This window comes from Cornus florida, unplaced genomic scaffold, assembly GCF_030987335.1.
Source record: "Cornus florida cultivar Cherokee Brave unplaced genomic scaffold, ASM3098733v1 CherokeeBrave_3.0.0_Hap2_Chr07, whole genome shotgun sequence".
Lineage (NCBI taxonomy): Eukaryota > Viridiplantae > Streptophyta > Magnoliopsida > Cornales > Cornaceae > Cornus > Cornus florida.
Genome location: NW_026775577.1, coordinates 9,448,889 through 9,463,503, shown reverse-complemented (window position 1 = coordinate 9,463,503; position 14,615 = coordinate 9,448,889). Strand labels below are relative to the sequence as shown.

The window sequence follows — 14,615 nt, the reverse complement described above, 5'->3', positions numbered from 1 at the left end:
CTACTTTATCACAGTTCAATACCCTCTCTAACACAGTTCAATACCCTCTCTCTCTCTCTCTCTCTCTCTATATATATATATATATATATATATCTGAAGATATGGATATGAAGAAATTTGTAAAGAAAAGGTTATCAAGCAAGAGATTTGGAAGGTTTCTCAAAGAACAGAGAGGAAGGCTCTACATTACGAGGAGATGTGTAGTCATGCTCCTATGCTGGCATGACTGAATCTCTCTCTCTCTATATATATCTATCTTTCTCTCTCTAGCTCACTCATTCTTGTTTTACCAATTGTAAATAGCAAAGAGAAATGTCAGGAATAGTGAAGTGTTCTTTTGATGTATGATTATGTCCCAAGATCTAATTTTTTTAATAATATATCAGAGATTTAACTTTGATTGCTATATATATTGTCATAGTTTTAATTTCTGTTTTTCTTTAAAGTTATTATTACAAGGATTGCTTTAGTTTCTTTGATTTTACTGTGATGTTTATATCAAAGCAGACATTTTGGCTTCATCAAACACTTTAGAAGCAGACAGATCACTAGTCATTAGAAAAATGTGTGTGACAGGTACACTGTTTGATTTTATGTTGCCAATGTCCATCTTATTAAAATGATTTGATTTAACACCGATCATTAGAAAAACGCGTATGCTTAACTTTTAAGTTACATGCAAAGATTTCTGGACTGATAGAGAAAGAAGAAAATGTTCGTGTTCGAAAAGTGTGTGTATTTTAATTAATTAAATCTCTAAAATAGTGAAAGGTAAAACATTAATCCAAAGTGAGTAGTAAACTATTCATAAGCTATTCAAATAGTTTTCGGATCTTCTGTGGTACCAGTCAAAGTCTGCAGCCCATATTGCAGACGATGATTTTGATTGATCAGATAACCTGTACTAGCGATGAACACACTAATATACTGACTAGAATCTTGTTCATTCTAAAAAAAATATTGAGGTTCAACACCTATGAATGTTTCCCATGGGCTGTTTGGTTGTGTTATTGGTTATTCTTAGCTGTATCAGACAGACCAAAAAAAAAAAAAATGGTTCCAAAAGTGTTGGTTATTACATGTGATTCTGTACCCCAAGATAGGACAATTGGGTAATATTTGTCTTTCCTATTGGCACCTCTTTGCAGGGTTCATCAAATTTTTTTTTTTTATTCCCCAAGTCATTTCTCTCCCAAATTTGATCAATTTGGGTGAATTTCTCGAAAGAGGACATGAACTTTGTATACACAAAATTAATGTACCATGCAATGATTTTTAAACCGACATGATCTGCTTTCTCATATTGACTGGAAAAAAAAGGGTGCCCCTTTGGCATATGTGACAAAAACCCTTAAGTGGGTCCCCTAAATTTATGGAATCTAAGCGTCTAGTGCACGTGCAAGTCATGCATGATCAGAGAGTTTGGTCAAAGTCCAACAGTGTTAGACACTGTTAGCTTTGCTCTGGTCCCATATGGAAACAAAAGATAGTGAAAATTGGGCATCAAAATTCTCTCTGCCAACAGCACCTTACAGTGCAAATTTAATGTCACAAGTCACTTGTATAAGATATCATAATTTTATGTTTTTAATTTTTCTATTTTTAGTAATTAAATTTACAAATTAAATTAGTGAAATTTTACCACTAGGAGGAGATGGTAAATTTTGTCACAAGTCACTTGTATAAGATATCATAATTAAATTAGTAATCTGGGATTCAAAAGTTAAACATGTCAGACTCCTATCATTACTTTCATTAAAAAAAGTAAAAATTATAAATTGTTTATCTCATATCTGTTTCCGTTACATGTTATATTTATTGAGATAAGCATTCTATCTTATTTATTGAATAAAAGGGTTGTTAAACAATATTTGTACATATATAGATTAATCTGTTGTATTCGGTGCTTTGTTCTTACTTATTTTAATAATTTAGGAAGGACGCAATTTCACCTGAATAGTAAGTCTCAGACCGCAACTCAAAGAAATTATTTACATTTTGTGAAAGTCAAACCTTAAATTTTATAATTCAAAATGCTCTGGTTTCCGCTGAGCGGATTCCTTGAAATTATTTAGATATAACATTGATCAAACATTCAACATTACTTATGATTGTTACATTAGTGGATAATAAATAGCAGTAGTAAAAAATCTTAAATAAGAATCTTTTTTAGAAAAAGTAAAAAGGAGAAGGGAGAAGAAAAGTTGGATTTGTAATGGAGAGTCTGGTATGTAAGCCATAGCAAGCCCAACGCTATCTCTGACATCAATTAAAGTACCTGTAATATGTTCCAACCACATAGGAAATGCCACGTCATCAAGATAACCAATCAAAAGTCCAATACGTCAAAATGGCAGCCTTATTGCCCCCCTCACGTGCTACAGGCCCACATTTACCTCATCCCACCACACTATTCCGATCAAAAAGTTTGGGCCCACAAAGGCCCATCATCATCTCCCGCGTTAGAATTACTCACATCTAATAAATACTCCCTCTTCCCCCTTTAAATCAGTATGGTGACTTCGAAAGTGTGTGTGAACTCTGTGAAAATGTTTAATGTTAGGGAAACATAATTCAGGTTGTGATGTGCAAAGGTCTAGCACATGGTGCATGTATTCAATTTTGAGGGCTGATTCCTTTATATATAGATACATGCACAATAAAACATTAATACTTAGGATAGGGTCGGTAACTCCATAACTACCACATGCATCTTAGAGATGGTCCCTTTATATTGTGTACTCTAAAAAGCAATATCTTACTTACCAAGAAGAGTACTTTGAACCGATTTAATCATAAACAACTCGAGATTAACTCATTTAAAGTGCACTTATCAAGCTTATTTATTAAGCAAACAAGAAAAACTGTAATTGAATCGAGTTCGTAAAACAAACCAACCAATTCTAAACTCTATTAGTTTCGGCGGAATAAGTCTGTAAACACTAACTCATGTAGGCTGGCATTTTTTTTCATCAACATAGGCCCATTAATATGGGATTAAGCTTGTGATCACGAGCTTGATCCCATATGAACACTGAGCACGTGGTATAAGGAATCTTGAAAACGATAGGCATTTCTTTCTTTCTCGCCAATTAAACTAATTATGGTGGAATATTGCTCATTTTTATTCACATAGGATTAAAGCATGAATGATGATAATGATGGCGGTGGAAGACTGGTCATGATTATTTTCCGAGAAAAGCTTAAGCAACCAAACTTCAAATATAGAGTATTGTTTGGCATCAAATAAACATAGGCTCTGATTACTCTAAAGCTTTGTTGCAGATAGGGCATTTGCAATTGTTGCATTAGGGCATAGAAGGGTAGGAGAGCATTTGCGTTGGAACAAATTTGGTGGCTTGGTTTGGTTGCTTAGAGTCTCACCAGAATAAGTTAGTTACAATGGGTTCTAATACATCAAAGGTTTGATGCATCACACGGCCAATGAGGACAGAAGGAACCAGTTTTTGTCTATTACTAAAAACCTGGGATGCATCCAACGTGGTTCACACACAATTCTATGTTTAAAAAGCTAAAATTTGGGGTTTGGAGTACATCTATTATTGCTAGTGCTCTGAAGAAAAATAAGTGCATGTACATATTTTCCAACTTTGGTCGTTTCATTACATGTCACATCCATTTTGGTTGCACCTTTCCCATCAAGGATGATTAATTGACACGAACCGGGATCCACCCCATAGGAAGCACAATTGTTATAAGTGCGGTTTTATGCTAAGTCATGTAAAGCGCGAATTGGAGTGTGAAAACAAGTGGGCGTAGAGTTGAAACTCTCTAAAGTGTAAGAGCGACACCTATTAAAAAAAATTATGTGACTTAAGTTTTATATCATTTTCAATTAAATTTTTGTTTGTGTTATTTCGTAATTAGCCGAGAATAATGGTATCGGGCTCATCTAATAATTTAAATAATTAGCGCAACATATACATAAATAAATAAATATATGTATATATATTGTTGATTACTTAACACGAACCGAAATCATCTCCTGTGTTGCATTTAAATTGTTAGTGCAACATAAAAAATAAATAAATAAAAGAAAAAAAAAAAGTAGTTACTGTTACATAAAAGGATATGAAGTTGTTGGATAAACAGTTATTGCATAAGCGATGTAATGATATAAGATTATAGCACGGGTGAACAAGAAGGATCCGGTTAAAAAAAAAAATTTCTTGACAAATTAGAAAGAAGAGAGACTCGAACACGGACACAACTACTCATGGAACTGAATGCTCTATCTGGTACAGTCAATCAGGGTTGGCAATTCGCGTTCTCGAATAGTAATCATCATGTGTCGACTTAAGAATATTTTACTAAATAACTCAACTCGAACACGACCCATTTAATAATCGTGTCAGAAACTCTCAATACTAACCCAACTTGTTTATTAAATGGGTTATACATTTAATGGCTTATTTAATAAAACGAAACATTTTATTATTTAAATTTTTAATAATATTCATTCAAACAATAAATATTAGAAAAATATAAATTTCAATACAACTAAATTACTAAATAATCTCTAATTTGTTAAAAAAAATAAATTACAAGATGTAAGTTTAAATAGTTATTTTGAAACTCAAAATAAATTTATTTATTACATGTATGGTTAAAGAGTATAAATTGATTGAATCCTTCAATTTAAATACGTTTAATTAAATAAGTTAATCGAGTTAATCCATTTACAATTTAAACTCACTTAACTCGTACATAGTGTCGTATCGCATTGACTGATGGTATTGCAAACCCTACAATAGATACACCCATAATTCATGTAACCAAGTAGAGCATAACAGGATTGCGAAGTCGGTCAAAGCCAAGTGGATGGAACAGAGTGGGCTTCAGTTGACTGGGACAGTAGGTATCCGAAAAAAAATGAAAAAGTTGGGTTTGGTTTTAAGGTGTGGGCTTTATTATAAATTTAAGCCTGCAAACGGGAACCAATTTGGGCTTCGGTTGGTGATGTGTAAAGTGGAGCTGACTTGGCACTGATTTTAGAAACAGTTTTTTGCTCTTCTTGTTCTTAAAAACAGAAAATTAGGTCAGTAGGCTATTTATTTCTTTGTTTCTGAGAGCTATTTTTACTAAATTGTGTTAATAGATTACTAGTTTCTTATAGGATTAAAAAACAAAAAAAACCAAAACTTTCTTTTCTTTGTTTTTGGTTTTTGGTTTTGTTTTTAAGTATATGTGATTTACTCTTCAATTAATCAAAATATCAAAATAGAAATATTAATTTAAAGAGCAATGTTACAAAAATGGATATTCCTCTTAACTGTTTATCTCAATTATTAATTGTCACATCAGTAAATCATTGATTGAACCTATATGAACAGTAAAAAAGAACAAAATAAATTCTGATATTTTAATAAAAGAAATTATATATATATATATATATATATATATAAAAGAGCTACGTGATAAATAATCTATTAGTTAATAAATATGTTGAGTCAAAGTTAGGAGGCCTAGGCCTAGCTAGCCCTTCTCACTCACTTTGCTAAATATTTTCCCTCCCTCAATTTGCATTTCTCTAACCTTATAGAAAATTTTGTGAAGAGTCAAAATAATAATAATAATACAATTATAGCCTGGTAAAGTAAAATGTTGATATCTGTATAATTGTGTAGTATATACAATCTAATACTCAAAATATTTATAGCAAATACTCAAACAGTCTACAAGTTTATAACAAGACATATACTAAAAAACAAACTTTAGTGCTTATGTGATGAATGTACTGTAACTGATTAAAAAAACATGGTGGTTGATGTTTTCATAAACTGTGCCACACAATAATATGAATATATATACCTCTCTCTCTCTCTCTATATATATATATAAGACCACCCATTGAAGAAATATCTAACTCCAAAAATAAAATGCATATGATTCACAACATATATATTCGTCTTGTGTCCCTATCACCAGACCATTTTACGCGCAAATTAGAACATGCGAAAAAATAATTACAATTATAATGGAAAGGACTAAAGTTGCTTTCATGCTTTGCTCGAAAAGAACCATGAATGACCCCTTTAACATGAGAAGTCATATTTTTGGTTGGTGAGATATATCTATCTATCATTTACAGTTTCAAACACTATAGTTTAAATTGCTTCTCCAAGCTTTGTCTTTTTGTGTATATCCTTAGGAAGATGGCTTGAAGTAGGAATTGTTCTATCACACATTTATGTGACTAAAGTATGTGAAAGATAGAGCCTGCTTTTAGGATACAGAAATAGCAATTTCAATGTAATTGACAAGCTAAATATAGATTGTTACCGTTCAAGAACAACTATATAATTAATATAGAATTTTAAAGCCATTTCAACAAATTTGTACTCCACAAAGCCCCAAAAACAAAAACAAAAAAACAAAAAATTCATGATGTGTCAGGGTTTTAATGATGTTATCAAGGTTTAGTGACCCAACTTGGGGTTCTTTAGCAAACTTTTCAAATGACACGTAGACATTAGACTTGACAGTTTAAACAAATACCTGCAACGACAACACCAGATGATCGTAGACTTCATAATAAGGTATACAAAAATGTACCCATCAATACATTTTTAGTTAAATCATTATGGATCATATATATGATACATATGGCAAGGTTAATTACCCATCAGCTTTTTATGAATGGTCAAATTGTGCCCTAGAAAAATTTCCTTTTAGCCTTTGGCTATGGTAATAACATTCATGAGTGTGATGTTGAGGCTAAAGAGGTCATATAATGGATCATAACACTTTTGAAAGAAAAGGGAAGTGAGCACAACCATGTCTTATCATAGTGTCAAATTATGTACGAGGAGTGAGTAGGTAGGGGCGGACCAGGATTGCAAACTGAGTTAAGTGGAAGAGTGGTATTGTATATATACAGGAGTAATTGTTAAAATTGAATAGAGAAATAAAATATGAGGAGTATAAGATCAGAATATATGTAGTTCAGTCATTAGAACTTATATTCACGGTACACAAAATTCAAAAGATTACATATCTTTTATTATAATAATCTCTATTTTCATACTCAATACAATGTTGAAGACTCCTTTATATAAGAGAAGAAATAATGAGAATGGAAAAAGATAGAAGGACAAACAACATCAATACTGAAATATTCTTCTTCACAAATTCCTCCAGTATCTTCAATAACAGGAAACATCAATAACGAAGGATTTTCCTCCATTGATTCCTTCAATAATAAATATAGCAGTAAATCTTCAATAATAGGAAAAATCATCAATACTGGAAGATTTTCCTCCACTTATTCCTCTAGTAAATCTTGAACACTCCCCTTAAGTTGGAGCATAAATGGCATGAATGTCCAACTTGCCATTAAGATAATGAGTAATAGCAAGTGCAAATGATGAAGAGATATAACAAGATGACCTCAATAAAAATGGATCCAAAGATCTCAAGACAAGTAGTAGCAGTCTCGATTGATGAAGAGGTATGAGAAGACAACCTCATTAAAAAATGAATCTGAAGATCCAAAACTAATAGCAGTAACCTTGATTGATGAAGAGGTGTAAGAACCACCTCAATAAGAATAGATCTAGAGATTCGAGAAGAGAACCAAGAATAAAAAAGAGAAATGAACAAAGAATGAATATAACGTGGTTTAGTCATTAGGGCTTACATCTACAGTATACAAAACCCAAAGGGTTATATATCTTTTATTATAATAATCTCTCTTTTCATACCCAAGGTATACTGAAACATTTTTCTTCACAAATTCTTTCAGTATCTTCAATAAAAAGAAACATCAATAATAGAGAATTTTTTTCAATAAATCTTCAACAGTAGTATTGCAAATAAACCGAACTGATGCACAATAATACTAAATTTTTTTTTTTTTTTTTTTTTTTTTTTTGAAGGAGTGAGGACAGAGGGGAGGCTCATATCAATTTTTGCTAGTCCATGTTGGTCTCTGGTTAAGTACTCTTGCTTAGCCAATATACATAGACCTTACCTTTCAATATATTTAAGGGTACCTAATTCAATACATAAGCCTATGTATATCTATATATGGCTTGAATAATTAGCCAAATAAATTCTGTTATGTCAAATGAAAGGCGCACAGGAGACACAGTGCTACAAGGCATCTCAATGGTACTATTACAGTTTCTTCTACTATTCACAGGTCTTAATTCTATCCAATACAGTATAATTATAAAGCAGACAGTGACCACCATCGATTCTAACTTTTTATCGCCAGCAAAATTCACCAGAGAAAAAGAAAAAGAAAAAAAAAAAAGAAGAAGAAAGAATTCACCATAGAATTTGAAGCAACCTTTTAGCCAAAGAAAAAAACGAAAGTATTTGTTAATTATGGTTTGTTCACTCACCATCACCCACATGATATGTGATGGCTAGCTATATGGCTCCATTTTTTCCACTTATATCTTGTCTTCTGAAAACACCATCAGAACTACTCCCAGCTATTCATGTCGTGTCTCCCTCTTTTGTGTGTGTGTGTGTGTGTGTGTGTGTGTGTGAGAGAGAGAGAGAGAGAGAGAGAGAGAGAAACTGACAGAGAGTGAGATCAAACAGGTGCAAATGAATTAATATTTGGGAATCCATCAAAGACCTCTATTTACCCAAAAAAAAAAAAAAAAAAAAAAACACAGAAATTAATTAAGAGAAGGTATATAGTTGTTTGTTCACATTAATATTTATATAAATGAGTTTAGGGCGTGAGTTATGCAGGGACATTGAATAATTTCTCGATATTGAGAATGGTAAAGAAAATAGGGTTTTAATTAAGATGTTCTTAAAAACAAAAAAAAAAAACAAAAAAAACAAAAACAAAAACAGAAACAGGTGAGAGTGGTTCTTGTGGATAGGAGAGAGAGAAGATGCATGAATGTCCAGTCAAAGTCCTCAAAGAGCATTAGCTTAAAAGGCAGAGTGTGACTGATTTGTCGTATTCGTAGAGGTGTTAGACAGGGCACGTGTAGGCATGCATAATCACATAAAGCTCACGGCCTTTATGAATACACTAATGCTCTTAAACCCTAGAGATAAGCAAGCAATTACTACCTACAACTTTAACCTATTAGTCCTATGAAATTAATTAATTATAAGTATTCCGTACATCTTTTAATCTTTAATAGAAAATTTTATAACGAATGACATTGCGACATGGATTAAGATCTTTAATACTCTGTATTTGCTGCTAAAAGCAAGCTTCGCAATACTTAACAATTGTCCAATGAAATAGAAGCGTGAGATAGATCTTTTGGAGGGAGAGGTCCTTGATTCGACACTAAAAAGACACAGGCGGTAGTTTTCTTGAATTATTTGTGACTTATTCCGGTGTTCGGGTCTCACCAGTGTCCCGTGGATTATCTTTTAAGAGTGAGTCCAAAGGGCCCACCTTAGGGGTTCCACGGTCAATTCTTACAACCTCTTGTGAAGTCCATTACAAGGATGATTAGACATATGTGTATAAAGTATGAGTAGTTATTTGAGTGTGTGTATATATATATATATATATATATATATATATAAGTATACAAAGGAAAAACATGTTTGTATACACAGTCCTCACAAGTACAGTAGCTTAATTTTAAAACGTAGCTGGAAGGGGACTTGCCGACTTGTCGTCAATCTCTAATCTCTGCCACTATTATGTGATCAAATGGCACAATTATATCATAGCCAGTCACACCACCCACCTCTCTCTCTCTCACACAGACACACAGTACTTTGCCCTAAAGATAAAATATTGAAGAAAGCAAAGCTGTTCTGTCTGTCCATTAAGTAGCAGATAGTGCCTTGGTTCATCATGTGAAAGGCCATTGTTAGCTAGGTTCATCTCCCCCTCTCTTTCTCTATCTCACTCTCAGTGCATAGATGTCTTTCTCAAGCTTTCTTTCCTTGCTTGGGGATAAGAAATGATAAAAATAAAGCATTTTGTACCCAATATCTAGTACCAGTTAGTGCCCTTTCATCAATCAAATACCACATTCTATTACTTCCTCCACCACACCAAAAGAAGAAAAGAAAGGAAAAGGGAAGGTACACAGAGCTATAGAGGTCTTTCTCATGCTTTTTTTTTTTTTTTTTTTTTTTTTTTTTTTCAAGTCTTGGCTTGAATAGATTGTGAATCTGACAAAGACCACACTGTTTATCTCTTTCAAGAGCTTTTTCTCTCATTACTTCACTTTCAAAAAGCTAGGGTTGTCGGGTGCAATTTAGCTATGCAACAAATGTTCTCTTCAAGCTACAGTGTCAACCCTTATCAGCAGTTTCCTTCACCCTTCAGCTTAAGTACTCCTCCTCCTCCTCCTCCTCCTTCCACCATTGCCCTAAATGACAACTTCATTCTCCTTCACCCCCAAGATCTGCTTCCCGGTCACTTGTTTCCGGCCAATGCTTTCTCCGTAGAGGCCTTTTCGAGCATGGCAAGCCCAAACAATGCTACAAATCCACTTCCTAAGAAGAAAAATGTGGAGAAAGACAAGCACAGCAAGATTTGTACAGCTCAAGGTCCGAGGCACCGGAGAGTGAGGCTGTCCATAGGGATTTCTCGGAAGTTCTTCGGCCTTCAAGACTTGCTAGGGTTTGACAAAGCAAGTGAAACCCTTGAATGGCTTCTCAACAAGTCCCAGGCCGCCATTAGCGAGCTAGAAGAGCACACGAAGAACAGCTGCACCGGTGGTGGTACTGCCAGGAGTACTTTGTCTACTGATTCCGAAAGCTTGGAAACCAATGAAGCTGCTGATGACAATGGAGAGTCACAGGGAACAGTTGTTTCGAAAGAGAATCCATTATCTTATTTTCGTGATGCTCTTGCAAGAGAGTCCAGGGCAAAGGCAAGAGCAAGGGCAAGGGCAAGAACAAGGGAGAAGATGTGCACTAGGAAGCTTAAAGATTCCGAAAAGCTCTCGGATTCAAGCCTTCCTATCTTGAGCAGATCTATGTCTGAGACTTGTGATGAGTTGGGTTCCTATAGCCAGATCACAATATCTTCCCTTAAGGTGGATGATGAAATCGACAACTCCAATTATCAAGATAATCAAGAACTAAAGGAAGAGATAATGGAGGACATTAGTAGCAGTGTCACTCAGCCTAGCTCTTTTGCTATGACCAACATGGATCTATCAAGAGGTACGTACCACCCAAAAACAAAAACCTAGCTCAATTCTCTTAATTATATACTTCAGATTTCAATTTTTGTCTACTAAAATTCGCAGAATTTCAAATCTATGGCAAATCATGGGAGGTCTATGACAACCACAGTCAAGGATGATAAGGTATAGAACTCGATCTACAGAGATGTAATTTATGGTTCTAGATCTGTTCAAGTGTAAAATGGGTACTTTGTGCCTGATTTTTATTTATTTTTTTAGGGTAAAGGTTTTTTTTTTTTTTTTAATACTAGCTGCTAATATTATTGTTGGTGTTACTTTTTATTTTATTTTAGAAGATAATCTGACAATGTGCCAATTGAATGTAACAGTTGGCAGAGAAGTTCAATTAGCCATCAGAAACAGCATCAAAACTTATTTTTATTCCTGAAAACTGAGTACACAACGCCACAAATAAGTAACCCTAGCTTGCTGGCCAGCCTCGTATTCTATTACCATGTATTTTCACACAATGTTTTTCCCAATAAGAACATCTTTATGCAGAATTGCTAAAAATATATAAGTTTCGGGTATGAACTGGATTTCAAGTTAATTATATATCTTCAGTTTCTTGATGTTTAAAATTAGACAATATTGGGCAAAGGATTAATTTCTTAGGAAACTATATATGGCTGAAATGGTAGACTAAGATCAAGTTCATGATTCACATAGTTTTGACCACTTGCCTTTTCTGAATATATCAGCTGAAAGAAAATGAAGTAGTTTAATGTAACTCGAGGAATTTCTCTAGCAGTCTCTCTCTTTATTTATTTATTATTTTTTTTCGACAAGGCCGAGTCATTTGTCTACTTTGATCCAACTATATATTGCAATTTCTGTTTCACAAATATGCAATAAAGAGAAGGATATGTAGATATTTTGTCAGAATATTTTGCCTTTGTAATTCTGAACAGTAAAGAAAATATCAAGAGACTAGAATCAAGGACGATTATCCTACCTTGTAATAGTCCGTCAAGCATAATTATCAAGAGAGGATAGCATACCTTAACCTAAAAAGGATAGCCAATCCTTTTTAGGTTGTAGGTTGTTGTACCGTAGTTGCTAACACCAAAATGTTATGTCTCTAAAGCTATTATAAATCTATCTCATTGGATCCACTAGTAATAGGAATTTCAGATGGAAGTTAGTATTCTACATTCAAAAAAGTTTGTATTCTACATGCATTTTAATGTTCTTGGGCATCTGCTTTCGGCGTAAAATTATGTCCTAGGAATTGAGTTCAAGAATTAAGAAGGAGATGCTTATAAGAAGGGCATAATTATGTCCTAGCTAAGAAATGCTTTTGTAGTGAACTTATGTCCTTGGAAATTCAAGAATTAGGAAGGAAGTGATTTTATTGTATGATAACCTTGACAATATGATAGCTATGGTCATTAATTATGCATGAATGTTAGATTTTTCATATGATGAAGAGCAGAAAATTTGTTGATTTGAAGCCAAGGTCATGTTCAAATCCGTGGAAGGGTAGATTATGAAGTGCCTCATGAAATTTGAGATAGTTCAATAGAAAGGCCAGTCTTCCATCTAAATAATGCCAAATTGATCGACAATATATATATCCAAATGGTTTCAAATTTTGATCTAGATGTGATTGTAAAAGGAAGTTGATAGAAGTGAATGAGAGGGATTGGCCTCTCACCGGAGACAAAGGGGAAAAAAGAAAAGGAACGTAGATGGAACCATGATTAATTTACCTCTTCTAAGATGTTCCTTAGTCATGCTAATTTTCTGTAATTTTTTAGAAAGAAACATCAACATATGTACTATTTATAATGTATGTGCATATGATGCAGTATGTATTTATGCGTTCGCCCATGAATATTCCATCTTTAAAGCTAGACCTTTTTTGCTTTAGGAGACTAACGAGTGTCCTGAGAAAAGTTAATTGTCACAAGACCCCTTTTGTTTGTTTTTTTTTCTTTTCCGAAAGGTATTGTCACAAAACCTTCACATGCGCGCTCTAAGGTACTCACAGGATAACTCAATCTTTCCTGCCTCTCTTAAACTGCATAGCTGCTGTTTCTTGTCTATAAAGGTGATTTGAAAAATATCTTGTCATCTAATCATATTTGATGATAGAGTAACTTAATTAATTTACTGCTAATTTAGATGTGTGTGAAGATGCTAGTTTACTGCCCTATTATATAGTGCACAATGATTTGCTTCTATAATCTAATAAACAGTAACCATTTTTGTGTAGTTTCTGTTTAATACATGGATCAACAGGGCAGCATCCTACTTTAAACAGGTATGTAACCCGAATTCCAACTCTAATTAACCAAGATGAAAACAAATTTTCTCATCTTTTTGGCCCTTATTTTTGAAGTATTTGTGTTCCATGAATTGTGAAGCAGGTATCTTATGGTGATCATATTCTTCTGCTTCAACATAATGTACTCCCAATTCCTATCAAGAGTGAATTCTGTATCAGAGACGGAGAAAATGGCAATAATGTATGTTTTATCCTTTGTATTATGTAGTGATTTGAGGGGGTTGTGTTGAAAAGATTTTATTGTTACATAACTGAATTTATGGCAGCTGTATTTTGAGTTTCAAGATTTCTATATTGAAAGCCTTATTCATATTTTTATCCAAAACAATAAAATAAAAAATAAAAAATCCAATGATTAGCTAGTTGATTAAAGAAACAGAGCTCCAATTTGGACACTGAAATATAAAAGAATGAATGCAGCATTCTATAGTAATGTTCTTTTTTTTAGACCTAATGTTGCATGATTTCTTTGTTTAGGTGGATTAGGAGCTACTAGAAAATTAAATTCAATGTATAAACTAATTCATGAAGAGTGGAATTTTATTCTGGTGTTGCTACCTGTTGCATTATTAATGAAAGGAAGGTTTAGAGAGGAATTAATTTGAATATGCATAGATTTAATACTTCATATGGGAATGTTCATAGGTTTAGATACTATGTGAAGGAGAAATCGAAACTCAATAATAGAAGTTGTTCGTGAAGAATAAGACACGATTTTCTGAACGATAACAGTGACAACACAACTGATTTTTGGCATGGTCCTAATAAATTAGTTTAGCTAGAAATTCATTTCACTTAATTTGAACATTTCTACAGACTGTTCAACAATGTTATAGGCGTGTCGGCTGAATATGTTGACAGGCAGCTGGTTTTGCTTTCACATATGATTTAACTTTACATCTACAAAGAATTAGTTATCCTCATATGCTACTCTTTAAAACACCTAAAATGTGTAACGTAGAGAGTTTTGAAACCCTTTACTGAAGAATTAGGGTATAGCTCTGATCCTCTGGATAATAATTTGGCGACTTTAAGAACCTGTCTAGAGAAGAGCCTACTTACATTCTTCTGGGAAAAGAAAATTCTTCAATGAAATTTTACCAAGAAAAAAAAAAAGTTTAGATATTTCCACTGTGATTTTCAGATGCCTAATGTATGGTCTGTAG

General features: G+C 33.4%; 2 protein-coding genes across 2 annotated transcripts; both read left to right on the top strand.

Moving 5' to 3' along the window:
• Positions 1–31: 31 nt before the first annotated feature.
• On the top strand, positions 32–406 carry LOC132267446 (small polypeptide DEVIL 4-like). Its single transcript, XM_059768609.1, has one exon. The coding sequence runs from the start codon at positions 102–104 to the stop codon at positions 228–230; it is 129 nt and encodes a 42-aa protein (XP_059624592.1). The 5' UTR covers positions 32–101; the 3' UTR covers positions 231–406.
• Positions 407–10,111: 9,705 nt separating this feature from the next.
• On the top strand, positions 10,112–13,759 carry LOC132316072 (transcription factor CYCLOIDEA-like). The gene is made up of 4 exons (XM_059814577.1): positions 10,112–11,136; positions 11,223–11,282; positions 13,378–13,425; positions 13,532–13,759. The coding sequence occupies exons 1-2, from the start codon at positions 10,227–10,229 to the stop codon at positions 11,276–11,278; spliced, it is 966 nt and encodes a 321-aa protein (XP_059670560.1). The 5' UTR covers positions 10,112–10,226; the 3' UTR covers positions 11,279–11,282; positions 13,378–13,425; positions 13,532–13,759.
• The last annotated feature ends 856 nt before the right edge of the window (positions 13,760–14,615 follow it).